This window comes from Furipterus horrens, unplaced genomic scaffold (assembly GCF_987537825.1).
Source record: "Furipterus horrens unplaced genomic scaffold, mFurHor1.1.pri manual_scaffold_3, whole genome shotgun sequence".
In the NCBI taxonomy this organism is placed as follows: domain Eukaryota; kingdom Metazoa; phylum Chordata; class Mammalia; order Chiroptera; family Furipteridae; genus Furipterus; species Furipterus horrens.
In genome coordinates this window covers 194,307,203-194,329,359 of record NW_028327173.1, presented here as the reverse complement: position 1 = coordinate 194,329,359, position 22,157 = coordinate 194,307,203, and the positions used below count along the sequence as shown (strand labels likewise).

General features: G+C 40.6%; 1 protein-coding gene across 5 annotated transcripts in view; it reads right to left on the bottom strand.

The window, feature by feature from the left end:
* Positions 1–22,157, bottom strand: part of NRXN3 (neurexin 3) — a 1,415,138-nt gene that overhangs the window by 315,114 nt on the left and 1,077,867 nt on the right. For all 5 annotated transcript variants that reach the window (XM_090271249.1, XM_090271250.1, XM_090271251.1 and 2 more), the window contains one exon: positions 21,895–22,076. In XM_090271249.1, the coding sequence (XP_090127375.1) occupies positions 21,895–22,076 (182 nt within the window). The remainder of the gene's footprint in view (positions 1–21,894; positions 22,077–22,157) is intronic.

Below are 22,157 nucleotides of genomic sequence, written 5' to 3'. Positions count from 1 at the left end.
TCACCCACGTTCATATGTGTGTGATACATAATTAGGCAAAATCTGGTCTTTAAGGAGAATAATGATCTGAGTTTTTCCTTCCTTTTCTTTTTTTTCCGTTGAAAACTAAATTAGCTCGCCAAAAACAGCGTTCCTGATCCCGGATCACTGCATCGTGGAGATTGTGTCAAGGTAATGAAACCCCAGTGCTGCTTAATATTTCAGGGCCGAGTTAATCCCTTTCATTTCAGTAGTGGAGTCACTGAAGAAGATGACACCTTTTAAAGATAAAATGACTGTTATCTACCCTGATGACTGTGCTTATGGCTTTTGGTTTTGGTACATACCAATTTAATTTGAGGTAGAGATGGAATAACACTCTTAATTACCCCAAACACTGCCATTCTGAAAGGAAAAGCCTTTGGAAGAGAGGGACACATATGCATGAAATATCCAATACTTGTGCCCAACAGAAACCCCTCCCGTGATGCTGCATACCTCCTGCTACTATTGGGACCCACCCAGGCTGCATGGTGAGCCTTCCCAGTTCTTCCTGTTCCAGCCTTGACCACCCCCACCCCCCCCACAAACAACGTCACTGTGATTGCTCAGGTTTGCATTTCACATTCTCAGGCCTCATCTCATCTGATCCTTACTGTTGCTTCCTGAAAAGCAGAGAGAAGGTATTATCTCTGTGTTACAGAATACAAAGACCTTCACCTAGCAAATAGGGAGCCAAGATATGAACACAAGCATTCTGAAGGAAAATTGTTCTACTGCCCTATATTGATGTCCTTTACATATTTTATGGTCTGTAACAACTACAACAAGAGCTTACGTATGCCCCCTGCCATGTGCCAAGTAACTGTTCAGTGTGCTTTTCAAACCCTTATTTATTTTAATCTTCCATGATCCCCCTTGCACACATGCAGAAACTGAGGAACAGAGAAGTTAAGCAACTTGCCTAATGTCATCCAACCGTAGTTAGGATGCAAATCCAAGCAGTCAGGCTCCAGGGTCTGTGTCCTCAACTTCCACTCGATACTATGTCGTAATAATGAATGAGAAGGTAGTCTGTTAAAGCCAGAAGAGCGTTTTTGCATATTCCAGGGATTTGAGTGTGATACACATCTCAACATATGACCACATCAATACACTTACAAGTATGTGCAATGGAAAAATATTCAATACATAAATTACAATTAATAGCCAAGGAAGTGACTGATGCCCAAGTTTAATTCTCTTAATTAAAAAGTATTTGTGGACTGTCACTGAGATTAAAGACTCACGAAGACTAAATAAAATGTTATATCCTGGATTGGATACTGGAACATAAAAAGAACATTAATTGAAAAACTGGGAAAATATGACTTGAGTCTGCAGTTAATACTACTGTGCAGATGTTAATTTCTCAGTTTCGATAAATGTACCATGATGATTTTGTAATATGTTAACATTAGAGGAGGCCAAGTTAAGAGTATAAAAGAACTCTCTATACAATCTTTGCAACTTCTGTAAATCTAAAATTATTTTAAAATAAAATAAAATTTTAAACTATTTGTAGGGAAAGTGTATTTCAGACTACATTTTCAAACTATCCCTTCCCAAGGTGACAATTTGTTTTCGTTTCTGTATTTTGTTTTGTTTTTGGACTGTACACTTTATTTTTTTATTGTTATTCTATTACAGTTAAATATTTAACTCTTTTTTATCTACATCTTTCAGAGACTATTACCCTTTTTGGTTCCTGAATAGAAAGTCCATATTAATGATATTCTCCTGTCTTCATGCGAAGCTTCTAAGAAAGATGACTTGGAGGATGATCATGTTTGATGAAACTGAAACTCACTTTTCCCTTCTGTTGTTCTTTGTATACAACCAGTTTTTACGTTTCTAGGAGATTATTTGCAATTTTGACAGAATTTAAATAGCCCCAGAGTTTCTGACTCACATATTTCTCAGATGCCAGGCATCAAGTATACTTTTAATACATACTTGCTCAGTTTGAAATTATATGTATACTTTTGAAGTATTCATTCAAAAATATTTATTAAGCAGCTACTGTGTGTATAAGGATAGACAAGATTAGGACTCTGTCTTGAAGGAGCTTGGTCTGGCAGTAGAAACTTGATAAGAAAGAAAATCATGACACTTAGACAGTCTCTCTAGTTTGACCAGGATTTGCCATTCAACAGAGACCATAAGTTTTCTTTTTTAATTACTATACAGCATATAAAAATTTTTGGTCAAACACAATGCTAATGCTCACCTTATAACATCAAGGTTAGTAAAAATATGTTCCTGTCTAACCAAATTCCATTAGTGATTTCAAGGAATAAAGAGGCTCTGCGTTTACATCCTAAATTATCTCACAATGTATTATTCATGGATGAGATATCCACTTCTTCACAGTCCAAGAAGGCATGATAGATCATAGCTGGAATAAAATCCACACTCATTCATTCCATAATGAAGTGAATTTCAGGCTTCATTTTGTAAACTAGCTTTAGGATGATTTTAACTCCTGCCTTTTCTAAATAGCTGACTCTATTTACACAGCTATACTAGAAGGCATACCTTATTTGTACAAATTTTTTTTTTTGGATGCTTGCCCAATATAAGATTTCAGCAAGCATCTCTCAAAGAGACATTGTCATCAACACAGCTCTGTCTACTTCTGTAGGCACCATTCTGGAATAAAGTCCTTCTATAAATCTGTGAATCCATTATGCATTTATAGCTTTCAAGATTTCTGATTCTATTATCTTGCTTTGAATTGTCTGTTGTACTCATTAATTACCTTTTTTTGTGGAATAAAAAAAAATAAAAAAAGAAAGAAATCTCTCTCAATTTCCCTAAAGCCCTAGCCCTTTCTTAGGATTCACCAAGAAAAGCAATTATCTTTTTGTGCAGTATTGATCAGTCTGGACATTGCCTCCCAGTGGATCATCTATTTAGTTGTGGAATTTAACAATCCTCACAATGCCAACTTCTGTGTTACTACCTGAATTAATGTCACTCCTCATCCACCAGCATCCACCATTGGTCAAGTTCACCATCACACTGAGCTGTCTCACACTGGCACTTCACTCATGAAGGAACATACTTTGGTGTTTATGTTATGAATTTGTTTTGGCATTTTCACTCAGCACCACTTAAGCCCTTACTAGACAACAAATCTCCTAAATTGAAAGTATACATTTTGAGAGGAAACACATGACATTATTAAATGAAGCCTGGTAAAAGTTTCTATGACACAGTTCCATGTATAATTGATAAAAATGTGTCAAGAGTGTCTAGCCATAGAAAGCCAGAAATAATCTTCTGAGACTTTACATAATTCACTATACCAATATGATTCTTTGAAAGTTTCATTGGTAAGCATAGCCTATAAAAATTATACATTAGTATTAAAATTGAATATTTTGTAAAATCACTTTGAAAAGAGAGACAGCATTGGAGAACAGGAACCTATTTACAAATTCAAGTTTTTTTTTTTAAATTTATTTTTTCTTGACTTACTGATGCATAAAATTATGTTTAGAGTGATTTTTCTAACTGACCAACTTTTTCTCAATATTAATATTAACTCTGCATAAACATTCAACTGTAATTTTAATTGATTCTTTTGGAGTTTGGGTACATAGGGACTCAAGATCTGAGAATTCTGGGTATCCTAAGTTCACCAAGACAGTTTAACAACAGCAAAAAGGTGATGTATTCCTAATGTGTGCTCTCTAGTTCTGTAGGCATATAACAAATTCTAGGAAATCATCAATAAGAAGGCAGGGAGATGCTAACTTATTATTGGTCTGGGTCATAGTTATTATGATCTATAATTGCCAATCAGTTACATCTACCAGATAATTGTCTCCTAAAACAGAGACATCCATAATCTTAAAATGATATAAAAATGGCAAAATTTTGCCCAAAGCAGTATTTAAACAGAATAAGATTCTTTTTTTGTTCAAAGATAATACCTCCCTGAATTTACTATTTACTTAGGAGAAAATAGATTACCCTGCCCAAATTACCTGTGTAGGTACTAGGAAATCCCAGGAAGGAGAAACAGGACTTCGCTCTAGGCACACCTGGACTTGAATCTTGTCTCAGCTGTTTGCAAGGGGCAGGAGCTTTAGCGGATCACTTAAACTCTGAATTTTGGCTTCTCAACTGGGAAATGAAGATAATAGTTCCTACCTTTGAGACCATTGAGGGGATTACAGGAAAAACAAAACAAAACAAAAGCAGACAAATGCACCCTCATACACACACCCCTGCATTCAGTTGATGTTTTATAAGCAGCAGGCATTTTTAATAAGATAATAGCTACTCCATTTGAAGGATGTCTTGATTCTTATGAAGTATGTGAATTGGGTTTGTATCACTTGGGGCTTTTTCATGAAAGGGAAATTATTAGATATTTGAAAATGTGTCTAATCACTTCTTGAAAAAGGCCTTCCCTCCCAGGTCAACTCCCACCTACACTCCAACTGGAACAAATGTGCACATTGGTGATTAGCTACATCAATCATGTAAAATGTAATAAATAGGAAATGCTGAAAGGGCTTTAGAAAAAGGGAACTCTAAAAGGAGATCTTTTGCATTTTTTCCTGGGCTTTATCCTTTGAGTAAAATGAGCCACGTGTCTATGGAAGGTGGTTCAACACCAATGCAGATGCTAAATTACCTGTGCAAACTCTGCAAATACATTTTCCTTCTCAGCCAGGAGAGAGGTGTGGCAGGAGACTCGGCTGACTGGATTGAGGTACCACGGGCACCTATGCAGGAGCACAGCAATCACATTATATGGCACTCAGAGACTGAGATCCACTTCTTCTACCCATTCCATAACACAAGGCCATGAGCAAGTAACAAAAGCACGAGCGGAGAAAGGAGAGACATAAACAGCGCTAGATCTGAAAGCAGGCCTCCGAAAGGGAAGTATGTGCACACCTATAGAATATGATTGAGTCCAAGAACAAGTACATAGGCCAATACAACCCAGCTTCTGAATTGGGCACTCTTGCTTAGCCAACTCGCTTTCTTTATTCGATACCAAGGGCCAGTCAAGCCCATAGTGACAATTTGAGATGGCCTTGTTCAGGAAGGGTCATCCCAACAAGTTCCACTTTTCTTTTATCTCGGCAGCACGGAGCCTGCCTCATACATAGGACAGAGCTGCCAGCCCCAGGTGCTGAGCCCTGCTTATGATAAGTGACGTATCTGTAATTACCACATCGCCCAGCCATCGAAATCTGTCCTCCCAGGTATGAAGGCCCATTAATAACCCACTGGGGAAAGACGGCAGCGGCTCTGATGCCATTCTGTCACGTGATTTGCTATCTGCTACGGAGTTCCCATGAGCAACAATAACATGCCCTCTACTGTATCACAGCGCTCATTGTTTCTCACCCGCTCGCAAGCTATAGCCAGGAAGCAAGCCCCTTATCATTTAATAACACTCCCAGATGCTGACAGCTGGAGAAAGTGGAAGCACTCCAAGCGGGTGGAGAAAGCCAGTTATGTGAGGCGGCTGTTAAGGGTGTAACACGGGCTGAGGGTTCAGGCAGATGAACAGACACCCCTTCAACCCTCCCGCTGCCCCTGCCCTCGGGCTGCGCGGACTTCTGGCAGGAGAGCTCCCATGCAGGCAGGAGATGCCTCGATGGCCGAAGAAAAAGAAAACAACGGGTCTGTGTTCCTGCTCTGCTAAACGGGGTTTTGACTCGTTGTGTTCATCTTGGAAGGAAATGTCGTTTGATGTGTAGGTTGGGCGTCTGTCCTGAGATTCAGGACTGATTTTGGCTGTAAGTATAAACGTGAACCTCAGTCTACGTGTTTGTAAATTGGGAAGGAAAACGCTTTTCTCTGTCTTAACAAGAGGGCATGCTACAAAATAAAAATGCAGTGGAATGAGACACAGTGCTTCAAGCTTGCAGAAGAAATATTAATAAAATGCTAGCAATAATAACAGCAACATTTAAAAGACCCTTCGGATGGGGCCAGGCAGTGCGCTAAGGGCTTCACTGGTATCATCTCATTTAATGCTCACATCAACCCATGTGAAACTTTTTATCCTCAATTTCAATAGATGAGGAAACTGAGGTATAGAGAAGTTATGTAACCTGCCTAAAGTCACAGAGCTGTTAAGTGACACTGATAAGTAATAGTCATGATTTGAACTCAGAAAGCCTGGTTCCAGTGCTCTTATTAAAGGTCTGCTATTAAATACGAAGCTTTGAATTTTAAGTCGGAGAGAGACAGAGAACCTGTAAAGACCGCTGAACATAAGGGAGCATGAAAGAGCAGAGGTCACATAGGCAAATGATACCTCACCGTTAAGAAATTCCCAGACAAGGTAAAACTAAAGGAGTCTATCAGCACCAAGCCATTATTATATAAAATGCTAAAGGGAATTATATAGAAAAAGAAGAGCAAAACTGTGGACATTCAAATGGCAATAAATTCACAACTATCAATAACTGAATCTAAATAACAAACTAAGCAAACAAGCAGAACAGGCACAGAATCATAGGTATGGGGATCATTTGGAGGTTTATCAGCAGGGAGGGGGAAGGAGGAGAAATGGGGACAAAGGTGCAGGGATTAAGAAGCATAATTGGTAGGTACAGAATAGACAGGGGGATGTTAATAATAGTACAGGAAAGGGTGAAGCCAAAGAATTTGCACACACGACCCATGGACATGAACTAAGTGAGGGATTGCTAGAGGGAATGGGGGTACTGGGTGAAGAGGGCAGAGGGGGGAAAATTGGGACAACTGTAATAGCATAATCAATAAAATATTTTTTTTTTGAAAAAGAAAGCCTGGCATCTCCCCCTCTCCTAATCCATCATCCAGGAGCTCAGTCCCCTCTTTCCTCAAACTCCAGCTGGAACAGAACAGCTGCTCTTTTCATTATGCATCACAATCTGAAAATTATGGGGCTTTTCTTTTACCAGCAGCTTTCCCATTAACCAAGTCTGTGACCCTAAGTAGGCAAGTCTCTAGGCTTCCTTATCTTCAACTCTAAAACGTGTATCTGAAGGACACATTCTCCTAGGTGCCCTCCAGCATTTGACTGCTCATCCTGGCTTCCTCCAGCTCACTTTGGTTGTGTGGTGATACCAGCAGAGCAATGGTCTCCAAAGTGGGGTGGATGTCCCCCGGGGGTGCCAAGGCTGGTTCACAGAGGTTATGGGAAAAATACTGAAACACTCAATCTTTTAAAAATTCTGATTCCATGTTTTTGTGTTTTATAATGTCAATAATATATTAGCATGTGTATACCCTACCTAATAAATTAACATGTATTTATTGATTTATAAATGCTGAATGGTTTTTTTTTTTTTTTTCTAGTACATGTGAACATTCAAAAATATTTGGAGACCATTGTGGCAGAGAGCTTACTTGGGCCCGCGCTCCTTGCCGTGCCTTCCGAAAGCTGACCCCAGTTTGCCCCATTGATGAAATGCTGCCAAAGTCATCAGGCATGGACTGGAACTAAAAACTAGTACCAAGGTGGGTCATGTTGCAATCTCATTTGTTTCTTCCTCAGATTAAATGCCTAATGGTTTTTCTTAATTTTAAACCACAGAGGCAGAGATAATATTATTAATGATACTATTTATATGAATATTGGTTTCAATAGTAGTGTGCTATAGGAAAAGAAAATTTCTTATTACACAATCATATTTGAAACCTGGATTTTTAAAGAAAATCTTACTCTAAAGGATAGTTACAAGTATCTAATGGAAGCAAGATGTTCTATCTCAGAAAAATCTTTATTTCCCCTTAAGCTTCCAGGGTTATTCTTAACAGCATGTTAAAATATGTGGCCCTGGCTGGGTTGCTCAGTTGGTTGGAGTGTTTTCCCAATACACCAAGGTTGCAGGTTCAATCCTTGCTCAGGGCACATACAAGAATCAACCAATGAATACATAAATAAGTGGCTCATCAAATCAATGTCTGTCTGTCTTTCTTTCCTTGCCCCCCTCTCTCTCAAATCAATCAATAAAAAAATTTTAAACGCATATATGGAGACATGCTGACAGTGCCCTGTTAGCTTTTCTTTACCATTTTTGTCTATTTTTATGAGTCATAAGATAGATTAAGTTCAATTGTGAGGCAATCTTCTCCCTCAGTTTCCCTCTGAAATCAGATACTTGCATTACTACTTGGGATGTGTGCCACTCTAACCTCTCCAGTTTGTGAAGAATATTGAAATGTCAGTGAAGCTATAAAAATAGGCTCAAAAAAAAAAAAAAAAAAGTGCTACAAAGGCTAGAAGATAAAATATGTGAGGAGAGGCTGTGAGAGCTAAATTTGTAAGTCTGGCAAAGCAGGGACTCCAGGGGAGGAGATCACAGCCTATATATACCTTCAAGGTAACAATATAATTGAAGGGAAAGGATTATATTCATAGTCTCAGAAGATGATGTGACTGGAAGCAATGGCCTGAAGCAATGGAAGAAAAAGTTGAGGTAAAATTGTCAGGATTGGGGAAAAAAAAATTCTCGACTATCTCAGGAATGGCATAGGCAAAGCAGTCCCCAGAGGAGGCATGTGAAGCATTGCGCTACAGACAGCCCAAAGCCCTGGGGTAAGAACCAGATTAACAATTGTGTTCCTCGGTAATGTGTCCTTTTACTCTTGCCCTCAGAAGCACCCCTGAAAGGCAGCCCCCTAAGACAAGGCTAAGGAATCAGAGATTTGCATGAATACTCTCACTGAAAATAAGAATAGTCAAGAAAAACCTGACATGCCAATATTATAAAATTATAAACTAAAGTACAGAAAATGTGTTATTTTATGCAAATTCTATGTGATATTGTATTTTAGGAATGATACCCAACTTGTGTCAGAGAAATTAACTAAATCTTCACTCATACATTACCATTCTGTATATGAAGATTGAGCACCAGTAAGCTCAACCATTGAGTTAATGTGATTAAATGTGTTAGGCCATTTAGCAAATTAGATGCATGAAATATATGAATACATGAGCCCCAAATACTTCTGAATAGGCAAATATATACCCTTAGGAAAACAATGTAAAAGTCAACTTCTAACATCTTCTAAAGTAAGTGTTAAAAATAGATATGTCTATAAAAAATGTTTGAGGGCACTATTTATATATAACATGTAAAGGTATCACTCCAAACTGTTAACACATCTTCTGTGTGAGAAGAGGGACAAAGTCAGATGTCTGCAGGGGTAGGGCAGGCAAAGAGAAGAATCGGGAAGCTGGGTGATATGTGTCACAGAGAGCATGGGGCAGAGCGAGGTGGCTAGAGATGCTACATCCACAAAAATGGCAGCTGCTGACCAACTGGCCTCCAGATAACTGACGCCACGTGGGAACACTGGTCTAGGGTAGCCAAATCTTCTGATTTCTTAAAAGAAACTGGAAATCTCAGTTTGTATATGAAATATCTGCATTTAAAAATATATTTGTGTATTGGGTAAGCCCCAAGGGGCACTAGCTGAGCACATTCTCCAAACTGACAGTTTAGAAGAGGAAGGATGCCCTGTTCTATGAGATTAGGAAGCAAGGACTCATGATTGAACCAACTGGGAAAGTGGACTTGTTTGTGCAGTATTGTCAAACATGGGGGGAAATTTAAAAAAGATTTCATTTTTGCTCTTTTGTTTAATGAATCCAGAAAGGAAGGAGATCCTGTGGTAAGTAGTATTCCATTTTAGATGGCCCCACAAAGCATGGCCAGTGAGGAGGGCAGAGCTGTCTCTGGCCTCGATGGCCATCATCAGAAACAGCAGAGAGCCCCCCTAAGAGGGAATCAAATCTTCAATACCCTAAAGACAGAAGGGAGCAGAACTGCGAGTTCTGAGTGACATCCACAGCGACTTAGTGAAAATCTGTTTCCAGAAGGTGCTGTGTGAAAAGCAGTGGCTAAGTTTTCAAAATCTAGATGTTCTAGATCAAAGTTTACTGGATGGCTTTCGGTGTTCAATACGAGAGCTTGAGTTCACGAAAGTGTTGCCCTGTTTAGGTTTTTTTAAACACATACATGCACACACACTTTTCCTACTGTTTGAAGTGCATTATTCTGTGTCAATCCTGTGATCATGTCCCCCGCAGAACAGAAATGTCACAGGGCTCTGACCAGCTTATGTCAGGTACAACCAAGTACACAGAATCCAGCATGTGGTCTCACTATTTTGCAATATTAGTTGTTCTCCTGGAGAGGGACATGTGGGCTTCATATACATGCCTCGGAGAGAATTTTAGTGTTCCTGCTAGGATTGTTAATGTACTATTTATACCAACCATTCACTTCTAACAAAGAAGCAATTTGGAGAAACACAGGGAAAACCTTCTTATTGTGACACCTATGTTCTTTCATAGCGAATATGTATAGTAAGGGGGTTTTATTGTCTTTATCAAACATTGATAGTAAATTATAAGGAGAGAGCTAATGGTAGGTTCCCAGTTTCAAAAGCAGATCTGTTATGATATGGTGAATATGCAGTCTGGGATGAAACCCATGTCATTGCTTTTTGGAGAATCATTGTAAAATAATTTCCTTTGACTCTCTGTAAAGACCTTGCTCAAATAATTGATCAAGATTTAGAGAAACAAAAAAGATTTCTGTGATTTTCTCCAGAGCTGACTTACTATGTCTGCATTTCAGTCTAATGTTTACATGTAGTTAACACGCACACAGCTTGAAGGAGGAGGCGGACACTCTGTTTTGCAGTGTTTGTGTGGGAATCAAAGCAAAACATGTGGTTCCATTCTGTTTCTTGTAGCATTCACATAAGTAAAGGAGAAAGTCTCATTTGTACTGATACTGTCACCACACGGGGTGATCTCGTAAATAATTGAGGTTGGGGAGAGAAGGTCTACCTCAATGTGTAGACATGACAGTCCAGGTAGTCATGAAAAGTATACCAAAAATAATGTGGTCTGTCTCCCATGGAGGATGGCTTTTCATTTGGTCCATTTTTGGTTTTTCTGGTTTTTTCTTTTCCTCTGTTAGTGTTATGTGGCTGCCTCCAGTGATTTGCTGTCGATGAAATATAGATAGATGCTCTGAAGGAATTTCCCAGAATTACAAAAGAAAACAATAGGAACAGCCACAGTCATTTAAAGAAAAACAAACATAAATTGAAGATGTGATTTTTTTTTTCTTTTGCTATTGCAAACAAACCAGAGTACCTGATACGGTAGTAGCAGTAGGGCCTCCAGCTAGTGAGAAGGCACTTGGTGCTTTTTTTGATTATAAGGCTGAGAGAGGTTCATATGGAGAGTTGAGAAATATAGAAAGGCACAAAGATGAAAATAAAATTTTGGTGTGGATTCACCAGTCTGTTAATAAGTTGATTAAACATACATGACATCATGTTTTCACCAAGTTCTGCAGAACTCAGGTTCTAACTGCTTCTACCCACTGAGGCCTCCCCTGTTGTAAAGGAAGGGCCACAAGACAGGAAGTTGGTCTCTATCATTTAGCCTTGTATCTCCAGCAACTAGAACTTATCTGACATGCTGTAGCAACTAACCCCCCCCGCCCCAAAAAAGAGCAAAATAATAATAATTTGCACTAAACTAGGTCAGTAACCTTTGCCTGCCATGGCAACTTTAGCTTGAAAATTCTATTCCTCTCACCTCCTTCTCACCTTAAGCTGTTTTTCATGTTATATATTTTTGCTATATGCCCCTGTATCTAGTCCCAACCAAACCTCAGGGAGATATTTTTGTCTTTTTTCTCAAAGGTAGCTGTACTTTGTGGATAATCGAAGACTCTGACCCATCATGCATTGTGTCCTAGGAAATACTGCACGCTTAATTCATTTTCCCCTTTCAGTCTTTCATGCAGAATTTAAGCGTTGCATGTTTAGCCATGCAACAAAACCAGCTCCAGTATTGCTGAGCTATGTAGCAAATATGAAAGCCTGCTAACCTTAGGGATTAGACATCAAATTGGGGCCAATTGAATAGAATCTGCTCCCACTTCAGGAGATATGATTTTCAGTGTAAAGGTCTGCCTTTCAAGTTTTTACTCTCCTCTGCCACTAGACATTAGAAGCTAACATACCAGTGGATGACAGCCTGGGGCTGCTGTGAAGACACATTTGGTTTTATAGTAGACATACAAAAAAAAAAAAAAATTAAATACTGACTGTAGAGAGACTAAATGTGCTTCTGTATTATTTGAGATGATTTGGGGTTTTCAAGCAAGAATATTTGAAGACTTCTACTACAGCATTTACCACATACTGAAATGTGAGAATGAACTGATCCAATATCTCTGCTCAACTATACGACATTTGAAAGGATTTTGTTAAAACTTGGGAACAGAAGTTCCCACTGCACCTCTTGGTTCCCCTATTGCATTCAAACCTCTGTTTAGTTTCCAAGCCCATTTTGCACAGAGGTGTTTAAGAAGGCAGTTTGAGTGTAATTGGATGCCTCCATGCCATTGAGACAAAAACAAATCCTGGGAAGCAATAAAATGTAATGTAAAATGAAGAATCAAATCCACACAGAAAATGACTGAGTGCCACTGATATATTCTACCTTAGCCAACATGCTGTGCTCCATTCCTCCATCTCTGCTTACTATTTTTAATGGTGTGGATTTTAAAAAATACCACAGGTCCTGCTAGAATCACCATGTCTGACCTCAATATTGAATAGGTAGTTATTGAAAGCAATATATATGACATTAGAAGCAAACATACCAATATTTCAGTCTTCCTTCCCTCCCTTCACCCTGTAAACAAATGGTTACTTTATTCTCTGAAATTCAAATAATCCCATCAACCTGACAGTATTGTGAGGACTAAATAAATTGATACATATGAAGTGGTTAGCACATAGTCTGGACAATGAATAAAACTGAAAATGCAGAAAGATCACAAAACTGTATATGCCAACAGGTAAGGACATGACCTTGTAGCCATGAAAAGTCAATCAGTACAGTTCATTTCCAAAAGGGTTTAGTAACTTAAGTACGGCAGTTTGCATTTAAAGAAGAGCCCGATAATTTTACCACCACTAGTAGTAACATTTGTAACTATCCAAGCAAAGATAATGATAAGGGTAATCAGATTCCATGCCTCATTGCACACAGTGATCACTGGGATCAGAGGATTTGTTCTCCGGGGAACGTACCATGACCTTAAATATGTATGGGCTGCCTCCCTCAAAGTGATGCTCCAAGAAATGAGGCACATGGTCTGAGGACATACACTGGATAAAAACATCATTTGAGGACCACAACAATTCATGGGATCTGGCCACCGAGCCCATCCAAAAACCCCCAAAAGATTGCTGTTTCATAAATATGTGTTGAATTAAAATGGTCACCACTACACTTTCTACTCTGATACCTTCATTAGGAGAATAGTAATTAAGAGTCGGAACCAAATCTGAAGGCCTCCTCAGCCATTTACTAGCAGTGCTATCTTAGGAAATTCTTTAGCTTCATTAAACAGTAGTTGCCTCATTTACAAAGTGAGGATATTAATAGTGACTACCTCACTGAGGTGCTGTGAGCTCATAATAAGGTAATGTAAACAAAGTTCTTGTACACTGTCTTGTACCTGGTACTTTGTCAATCAGTATTAGTGGTGATAGAAATGGCAGTAATACAATGATATCTAAAGATACAGTCCTAAGTAACTGCAGGAAATAATCACCTATGCTGCTAAATTACCTGTTCTTTTATAGAAAACAGTGTAGAAAAATAAACCTCATTAAAAGATGTTTACTAAGGAATCAAGAATAGAACATGAGACTTAATTGCCAATCATGCCCTGTTATCCTGAGTAAATGCTGACTTTAGGATGAAGGTTAGCTTGGTCCATCAACTGGGCTTGTCTAAATGTCTTTAAGTGATTCTAGTCTCCAAAGGTGTCATCTCAGCCTGGAAAGTGACAGGTCTGACTGTCAGTACTATCTTTGAAGCTAATACAATCCTACAGTTCCCTCTGCCATCTATTAGGAAACACTAACAAGATGAAACAGCAGCCGTGATAGCATCAGGACCTAAGCACATGAGGCTACGGGGTGGGTGGCTAATGAATTCCCCCATTAATACAGTATGTTTTCATGCATTCTGAATGCAGCCAGGGATTAAAACTCCAGCCTCTGCGGTTTCATGGAGTCAATGAGTTCCTTCTTGCCCTGTTGCACTGAACAATAATGCAGGAGTAATGACTAGTAACAGCGCTTGCGGAGAGTCAATGGCGAATTCATCCAAACAATGGTGTCAAGGTAGGCATGCCATTAAGTCATTTGAGCCACAGGACTCACTTGCTGGTGCCTGGAGTTTGCCTTGTTGGCTGCACTTCAGATTCATATGTCTAAAAAGCCTCTATTACTTGGAACAATCAGGTATTGGATAACTGTTGTCATGTAGTATACCACAAGGCTGGCTCTAAATTTGTAGCATCCTGACTCCTCAGAGGTCTGATGATTATTTTTTCATTATTTAGGAAAATAAAATATATTGTTTTCTTTGACTTTAAAAGCTTGTTATATTCTAGGAGTTAATGCAAGAGTTTTATATGCATCATTTCATAATGTGTAAAAAAAAAGCCTAATTTCTCATATTTTAATTAGTGTAGTCTTTCCAGTCTGTGAGTGCCAGGTATGCCAAAGTCGATCACACTATCCCCAAAATGTAGCACTCTGTCTGGAACACAGAAAAACACTCAACTTACATATATGAATAATACTCATAAGCTAAATTATCTTAATCCAAAGTTTTCTACATTCATTTTGTCCATTGAGTATTCTGAAATATGACTATCATCAGTTTATAGCTAAAGGGTCATTGGGGTGAGTGATAAGTGAGAAGGACAGGGCCATTTGTCCTCTGTTTCTCATAATTGTCTGCCAGCCATAAGATATTTTCTACACAATTTGTCAATTCAGTTTTTCTGATGGCATTCTTGTGTATTTCATCTGCACACTGAGCTTATCACTCACGCTTCTTCCAATTTTGAGAAATCCAAATGTACGAAATGCCTTTGTTTGCATATGTGCTTTTAGGTTTCCAGCTAACTTGGTGGCAGCAGCTACTCATCTCCTCTCAATCTGGTCTTAAACATATTAAGACGTTGGTTCTAGCAATGACTTTGTTAGGTTCTCATAACTCTCAAAGAGAGGGCCAAGCCCTTTATGTCTTCATCAGGGGCCCATGGTGGGGCTTTAACCACTTTCATACTAAGCCTTGAGAGGTTCTGCTGGTCCTTGTTATCGTTTCATACTTTTCCTTCTTCTCTTCCCCTCTTCTCTTTCGTCCTCCACTCTCTTCCTTTCTTCTCTTGGAAATATGGATGTTTCTATTTTCCATGGCTCACAGAATTGAAGAAGGAACTTCAGGGCAAGGTGGATTACACTTTTAAGTGTTGAATAGAGACCCTTTGGGACATTATACCAAAGAGTAATAGAGCCACAGTGAACCACCTCGTGACACTGTATAGGGACATAATGTCCCACGCGGAGACACCATAAAGCTGCAGAAGTCCACTTATCCTGTTGGTCTAACCAGGCTTCTTTCACATGGAACTGAGCTAACCGGGCACTCCAAAAGTCTCCATTGTGAATAGGATTAATTCGGAAAATTTTGCTTTTGATCAGATAAAATAGGAATCTGTTTGCAGAAACAGTCCCTACTTTTAAAAATACTTAAAACGAGATTCTATTTTCAATTTTAAAACAATCTTTCTTTCACTCTTTTTTTTTTTTTTTTTTGAGAGGGGCGTCTGGTGAAGTCATCACCTTCTGGATATTTTACCAAGCAAACTACCTTTCTTCATGTGTGCACTCCTTTGCGGATAACAAACGGCTTCCAAATGCTTTATTTCATTTGAACCTCCAAAAAACCCTGTAACATAAGGTTTTTCTGCCCATTCAAAAGAAGAGGAGGGTGCTTTACTCCAAGCCAAATAGCTAACTGGATACAGAAGAAACAAGACTTAAATCCAAATCTTTCCATTTCAAGTTAAGTACGTTTTTCCACTATGGCATGCTGCCTCTCAGAACCAAGTGTGGAATCACAGTAAACATATTTAGATAGAAATATCTTGGGAATACTAGAGATCTGAGAAAATACACATGAAGCCCCATGCAGGCAGCTGCCTCTGGCCCAGCTTACATAAGCAGGCACTTCATCAAATCTCCACTTCTACTGGCTTCTCCCACCTTATCCTCCAACTCTGCTGGGACACAAGGGCTCACCTGGGAGCTGCAGGCGGGATCCCCAACAGGCCCCTCCACAGAAGTGCCTAGTGATCTGGAAAAGCTCCTAAGCCCAGAACACCCACAGAGGCCTTTTTCACTAAGAACAAATAGCGTTGAAAAGAAACACAGAGCCGACCTGCAGTGCGCAGCACTCTGTGGGAAGTGAAATTGTGTCTGTCGGGCACCTTTGTGGTTCTCTTGTTCTTTCCCTCTTGATTTGCTTCCCCAGTCTTAGCTACGCCAGTGTTCCTCTGTACTCCTCTGCAGATCCCCCCAAATCCAGTTCCTGAATCAAACCCAGTTCTGCGCCTGGACAAATCCAGAGATGAATCTAAGCTAACACCTCACTTCGCGGAAAATGAACCCACCAGGTGGTGATGGTTCACTATAAACACCCCACACAGAGCCAGCCCCACAAAGCTTCCAGGCCAGCGTTTATAGAAGCAACAGATGCGATGGACAGACCATTAATCTTATTTTCAGCTCTATTCCCCGTTGCTCTCCAGGAGTCTCTTCAAATGCTCTAAATGATAAAAAACAATACTATACAACCCAAACTTAATAAATACCCAAGTTCCCCGAACACGATGCTGAGAGAACACTGCCAGCTTCCAGCCTTTTTTTCTGGGGTGGGCAGTTCTGGAAGAAGGACACGTTGCCATTATGGAAAGCTGGTTAGGTTGGGCAGCAGTCCTTCGTGGTCCCCTCCTTGTTTTATGTAAGTATCTACATTGTAAGTCTGAAGGGAAACCAATGCGGAAGGTTTTAGTTTCTGATCAAACAAAACAGGTGCACTGACACATAAATTTTCACTGTTCCTGAAAGGCTCATAATTAAAAAATGAATCCAAGAGGATTTACTGTAAATTACACACAGGGAGAAAGAAATTAATAGGATGTCTTTTTTGCCCTCTGCAGTAACTACATAAGGAAAAGCTAACGGTTGCCCAGTTCTCCCTGACCTCCTATTTTGTGAGTGGTGAAAGGAGGTTGTCAAGAGTTTCATGAGAGCAATTGCAAGCACCCCATGGTAATCTTCTGCTGGTCCTTTTCAGTGATTTCCCTATTGTATAGATGAAGGTGAGGGTAACATGACACAGCTGCATAGAGCCCAGATGGTTGTCAATGGGCAGATGTCGCTTAAAGTAATAGTGGCTGCTCTCCGAGAGTTGACCAGATTAATTGCTCAACAATAGAGTTCAATGGGGGAAACTCACATTTGAAACATCGATTTTTAAAAATCCCTCTGCCTTAGGGTACCCACCCTCCACAGTCTTTCATTTCATGCACACGTATTTTAACAAACATCTTTTTGCATTTGTCAGGCACATTTTATCTGTGGTTTCACTAATATCATCACTGACACAGAAAATAGTGCATCAAGGAAGTATGAACCAACAACAAAGAAATGTAAACTAATCTGAAACAAATAATCACTAAGTGATTTGATCTCTTGGTCTTCTCTGATCTTTTCTAATGACCCAATCCTAGTCTTGTTCAAGACTTGTTATCAAAGCCTATTTAGCCAGCATGAGGCTGAGATGAGTAGGAAGACTTAGGTTTAAAAGAAACCAGCAAAAGGAAGAAGAACCTCTGCTCCTTTGGCCAGAACAACAGATAATCTGAGCAACCTGTGAAATAGAAAAAGTCATGCCTTAGCAACTACTCGACTTTGTCTTGCTGCCCCTCCCCCCATCCTTTTTGCACCAGATCTTTACCTTAGGGCACCAAGACCTTCATTCTGTCCAAGCTTTCTCCATGTATTCCTGCCATTCCCCAAAATGTTGTATGTTTCTGAATTAGTCATGCTCATTTCTCCTCCTTTTTTCTCAACTCACCAAACAAAACTCAAATTCTGCTAAAGCTGCAGACCTTCGCCTGGTGTGAGAAGGATCGTATAAAACAATTGACTACTTCAACCAATCAAGAAATGATTCAAGGACCTCCAGTGAAATACGAGTTTAACAAGATATCTATTTTTCTAAAGAGGTTTTAATGTGTGGGGAGTTCAGGATGACAAAGGAAAAGAAATGAGGAAGTTCAAGTATGTAATGGAAGATAGTGCATAGCCTAGAGCAAATGTAATAAATGAACAGCATATGTCTTTCCACCAAGCCCTGTTTCTGCACAGGTGGCGGACGTGACCAGTGGAAGCCAGAACTCCTGCCTGCTGGATTTGCCTGCTGCTCTCACATGTCTGTCCAATGTAAAGCTTGAAGTGAGAAAGCGAGAGGGGAGAGGCCCTGAGAGCTGGCACGCAAGGGGAAGCCTGTTTGCCATTCTTGCTCTGGGGACTCCACACGGGCAAACCTGGAATGAGTGCTCAGCTCAGGGTCAGACTCCCCAGGGCTCTTGAACAGCATTTTCTGATCTTTCAAATGAGCTAACTTGGGATAACAAGGGCTTATTCAATGACACTGTTACTCCTACTCAAAACACTTCTAGAATTCCTAGGAATTGCCTTCAGCACCAGTTTATGAAACACAAGCTCTCAATTCTTTCCCTCCCTCTCTCTCTCTCCTCTCTTCTCTCTCTCTCACATCTGTAGAAGGCAGTCTGTCTCCTCTTCCCCAGCCCTACTTCTTTCTTTTCTCCCCTCTTCCTGGGATGTACCCTGCTTTCATCTCCTCTTCAAGTCTGCTGTCACTTTTCCTTTTCCCCTAGTGACTTTCTCCCCTCCTAGGTGAATGAAATTTTTCACTTCCTACCCAACCCTTTCTACTTTCATTCATGGCCTTTAAATTCTTTCCTTTGGAATAATTTTCTTTAGTGCAAGGAAACAAACTGCATTCAATAAACAAATTCACGTTTTACAGATTGTCAGAGTCATATACAAGTATCTTTTATGTATTTATGGCTTCATTTTCTTGATGCATGTATATAAATGCCCAAAACAAGAGTTTGGTTTTGTAGTCAAATCTTTTGATCTTCCACTTGGATGCCTGCCTTCCCGAGTGTGGCCAGGAACTGGGCCTGCCCACAGTTTTTATGGTCTGTTCTTCACAACTTAATGAGGAAGTTTGCAGCCTAAGGCAGTGGTCACCACAGTATAGAGCATGTAGTCTGTTTTTATAAATAAATGTGTATTTGGATACAGTCATGCAGGTATCTATCTATCTATCTATCTATCTATATATATATATATATATATATATATATATCTAGTAGACACCAGGGATAACCCACTAGGGGATTAAAAAATGGTTTAAAGTGATGAGGCCAATAACGTGGCTCCATGCCTGAGATGGCCACTGACATTTCAGGTTCAGTCCGGAACAATGTGGCTTCTCCACATCATGGGTCTCTTTTCCTTTTCTCTAAAAAAATAAAATATCAGATGATATCCATTTCTACCCCAAGCTCTGAAGGACAATCAGTTCAGATTTTCTAAAAGGTTCAAGCACTGACAGCTGCACTGGAATAAGGCCACAGGTCCCAAGAGGGTAGCATATATTTTGGGGTAAACTTTCTTGTATTTTTGCTTCTAAAATATTAAAATGGAATCTCTGTTTCCTCCTGGAAGGTCCCAGGATCTTCACATCCATTTTATAAAAAGTGCCCATTTCAAGGAAACTGTTGGAAAATAAGAAAACATTTCTCTTAAAACTGGAGACGCTCTATAGAACAGGAACGGGAGAAGCCAACAAACTGGTAGCACATTATCTCTCTCAAAAGAGGTGCTCATGGCTGGGCCAAATCATATTTTTCTTAGTAAGTCACACTGAACAAGAAAGGAAGATAAATCACCAGGAAAATGCAAGTGAGCTGGTAATAATCACCTAGTTATCACTGCCATGAAATAGTCATTGTTATAGGCAGCATAAATCTCACCGAGTTCTGTAAATTATGGTGCTCCTTCTAGGCCAAATGGAGATAAACGGTCCTAACTATGGCTGCCTTTCTCTGTGCTCCTTGGCATGGCCTTTTAAAACCCTTAAGCTCAGACTCGTAGTCCTATACGGTTCCTGAAGCACCTGAGAGTGCCTTAAAGGTTCACAACTCTGTTTAAGACCCTTCCTCCATGTTTTGAAAGGGAAGGTGATCTTTTCTTTTTTTTTAAGATTTTATTTGTTTATATTTAGAGAGAGGAGAAGGGAGAAGGAAAAAGAGGGAGAGAAACATCAATGTGTGGTTGCCCTTTCCACGCTCCCAACTGGGGACCTGGCCTGCAACCCAGGCATGTGCCCTGACTGGGCATCGAACAGGCAACCCTCAGGTTCACAGGATGGAGCTCAATCCACTGAACTGCACCAGCCAGGGCTGAAGGCGATCGTTTCTAACTGGCTCCTTCTGGAACTTCTAAACAGAGTCTTGCCCTGTTCTGGCTCACATCGAGCCCAGACAGGCTTTCAGCTCAGACCTTATAGTTCAAGCCACTCCTCTGTCCAAGGCATAGCAGAGAAGAGCTGTGGGAAGAGCAGGGGCAGGAGATGGGCACTGTCCAAGGGCTGAGCTTGCGCTTGTTGTCAGCCAAGCAGCCACCTCCACTCAGGACACCAGCAATGAAACCCCAGCCTCCGCTTTCCCTGGGAGAACAGCACAAGAGTGAAACTGGAGAGCGAAGCTCCCCAGCAAATGTTTCCTTTCCTCCTTTTTTGGAGATTGGTGATAATCCCCAGTTGATCTTTCCTCTTAACTGCTCCCCGCCCCACCTCCTATTTAAACTGAATTCTTATTGCTCCAAATTAAATCCATTCTTTCTAGCCTTGTCACTGCTAACTAATGAGAACGATTCCTCTCTTTGCGCTTGGTGGCTGCACTCTGGGCACTTACGGATGAGAATCATATCCTCCTTTAGCCTACTTTCTTAACTGCAGGCTGCACAGGTGATAAAATGGGTTAATTGTTGCTATTAAAATATTTTCTATCCTCATAACGAAGTAATTTTTCCTCCAGATCACTTTAATTTCTTAGAATTGCACTGCATTCTTAACGCTCTGCAGTGACGGAGGGTGCAGTCCTATTGGGCTGATGCTGCATGCACAGGGCAGAGGAGTACACCGACTGTCGCTCACTGTGCTGGTTTCTTTCTGCCCCTCCCACTCTGGCCTCGTTTTTTATCACATGTTCTTGACATCTCTATGAGGAAGTCCACAGCCTAGGGCAGAGGCACCCAAGTACAGCCAGCAGCCTGTTTGAATAAATACATTTTGTACTGGAACACAGCCACATATGCTTTTTAAAAATACATTGCCTACAGCTGCGGAGTGGAGTAGCTCTGACAGAGACAGGATGACCCCCAAGACCAACACAGTCACTCTCTGGCCCTTTATAAAACACTTAGCTGACCCCCAGCCTAGAAGACCATGAACATTCCAACTGGTTTTGCTGCTTAAACCAGGTTAAAACGAATCGCACCGGGTACATCTCTTATTTACACCTCAGTGGTTTGCTGAAAGTTTCCTGACAGGCCAAAGCACATAGTTAGGGGTGAGTAAGAATGGGCAGGGTTTTCCATTTTTTATCCCTGAGCCCCCCCCCCCCTCCCAAGACCATCATGGTCACACCTGAAAGGGAGAACGAGGCTTAACACACACAGACAACCCCTTGGATATGGCGCCAACACACGTAGGCAACTTTTATAAGTATGCACCCCTCTGCCGTGTCTGTCTAGAATGTTCGGCTGCATTCATCTGGCTCACCGACTCAGACCACCAGCAGGACAAGAGGATCCAGGTAGAGGCTTGGTACTCACTATGTGCAGCTGGAGGAAGTCACCGAGGCCCGGGGCGCTGTCGATGCGAACCAAGATTCCATCCTTCACGGTGGTGCTGAAGCCCACAGCAAGGCGGTCCGAGCGCGTGCTCGGTCTGTCGTTGGCTGGCCAGGTGTAGAGGATGAGGCCTCCGCTCTTCCCGAAGATGTAGGTAGCGCCAGCTGCAAACGCAAGGAGAAAGGAGCCGTCAGGGCACTGAATCGCGTGCGGCCAGTGGTAGGTACGCTACTGAGGTTCCTGTG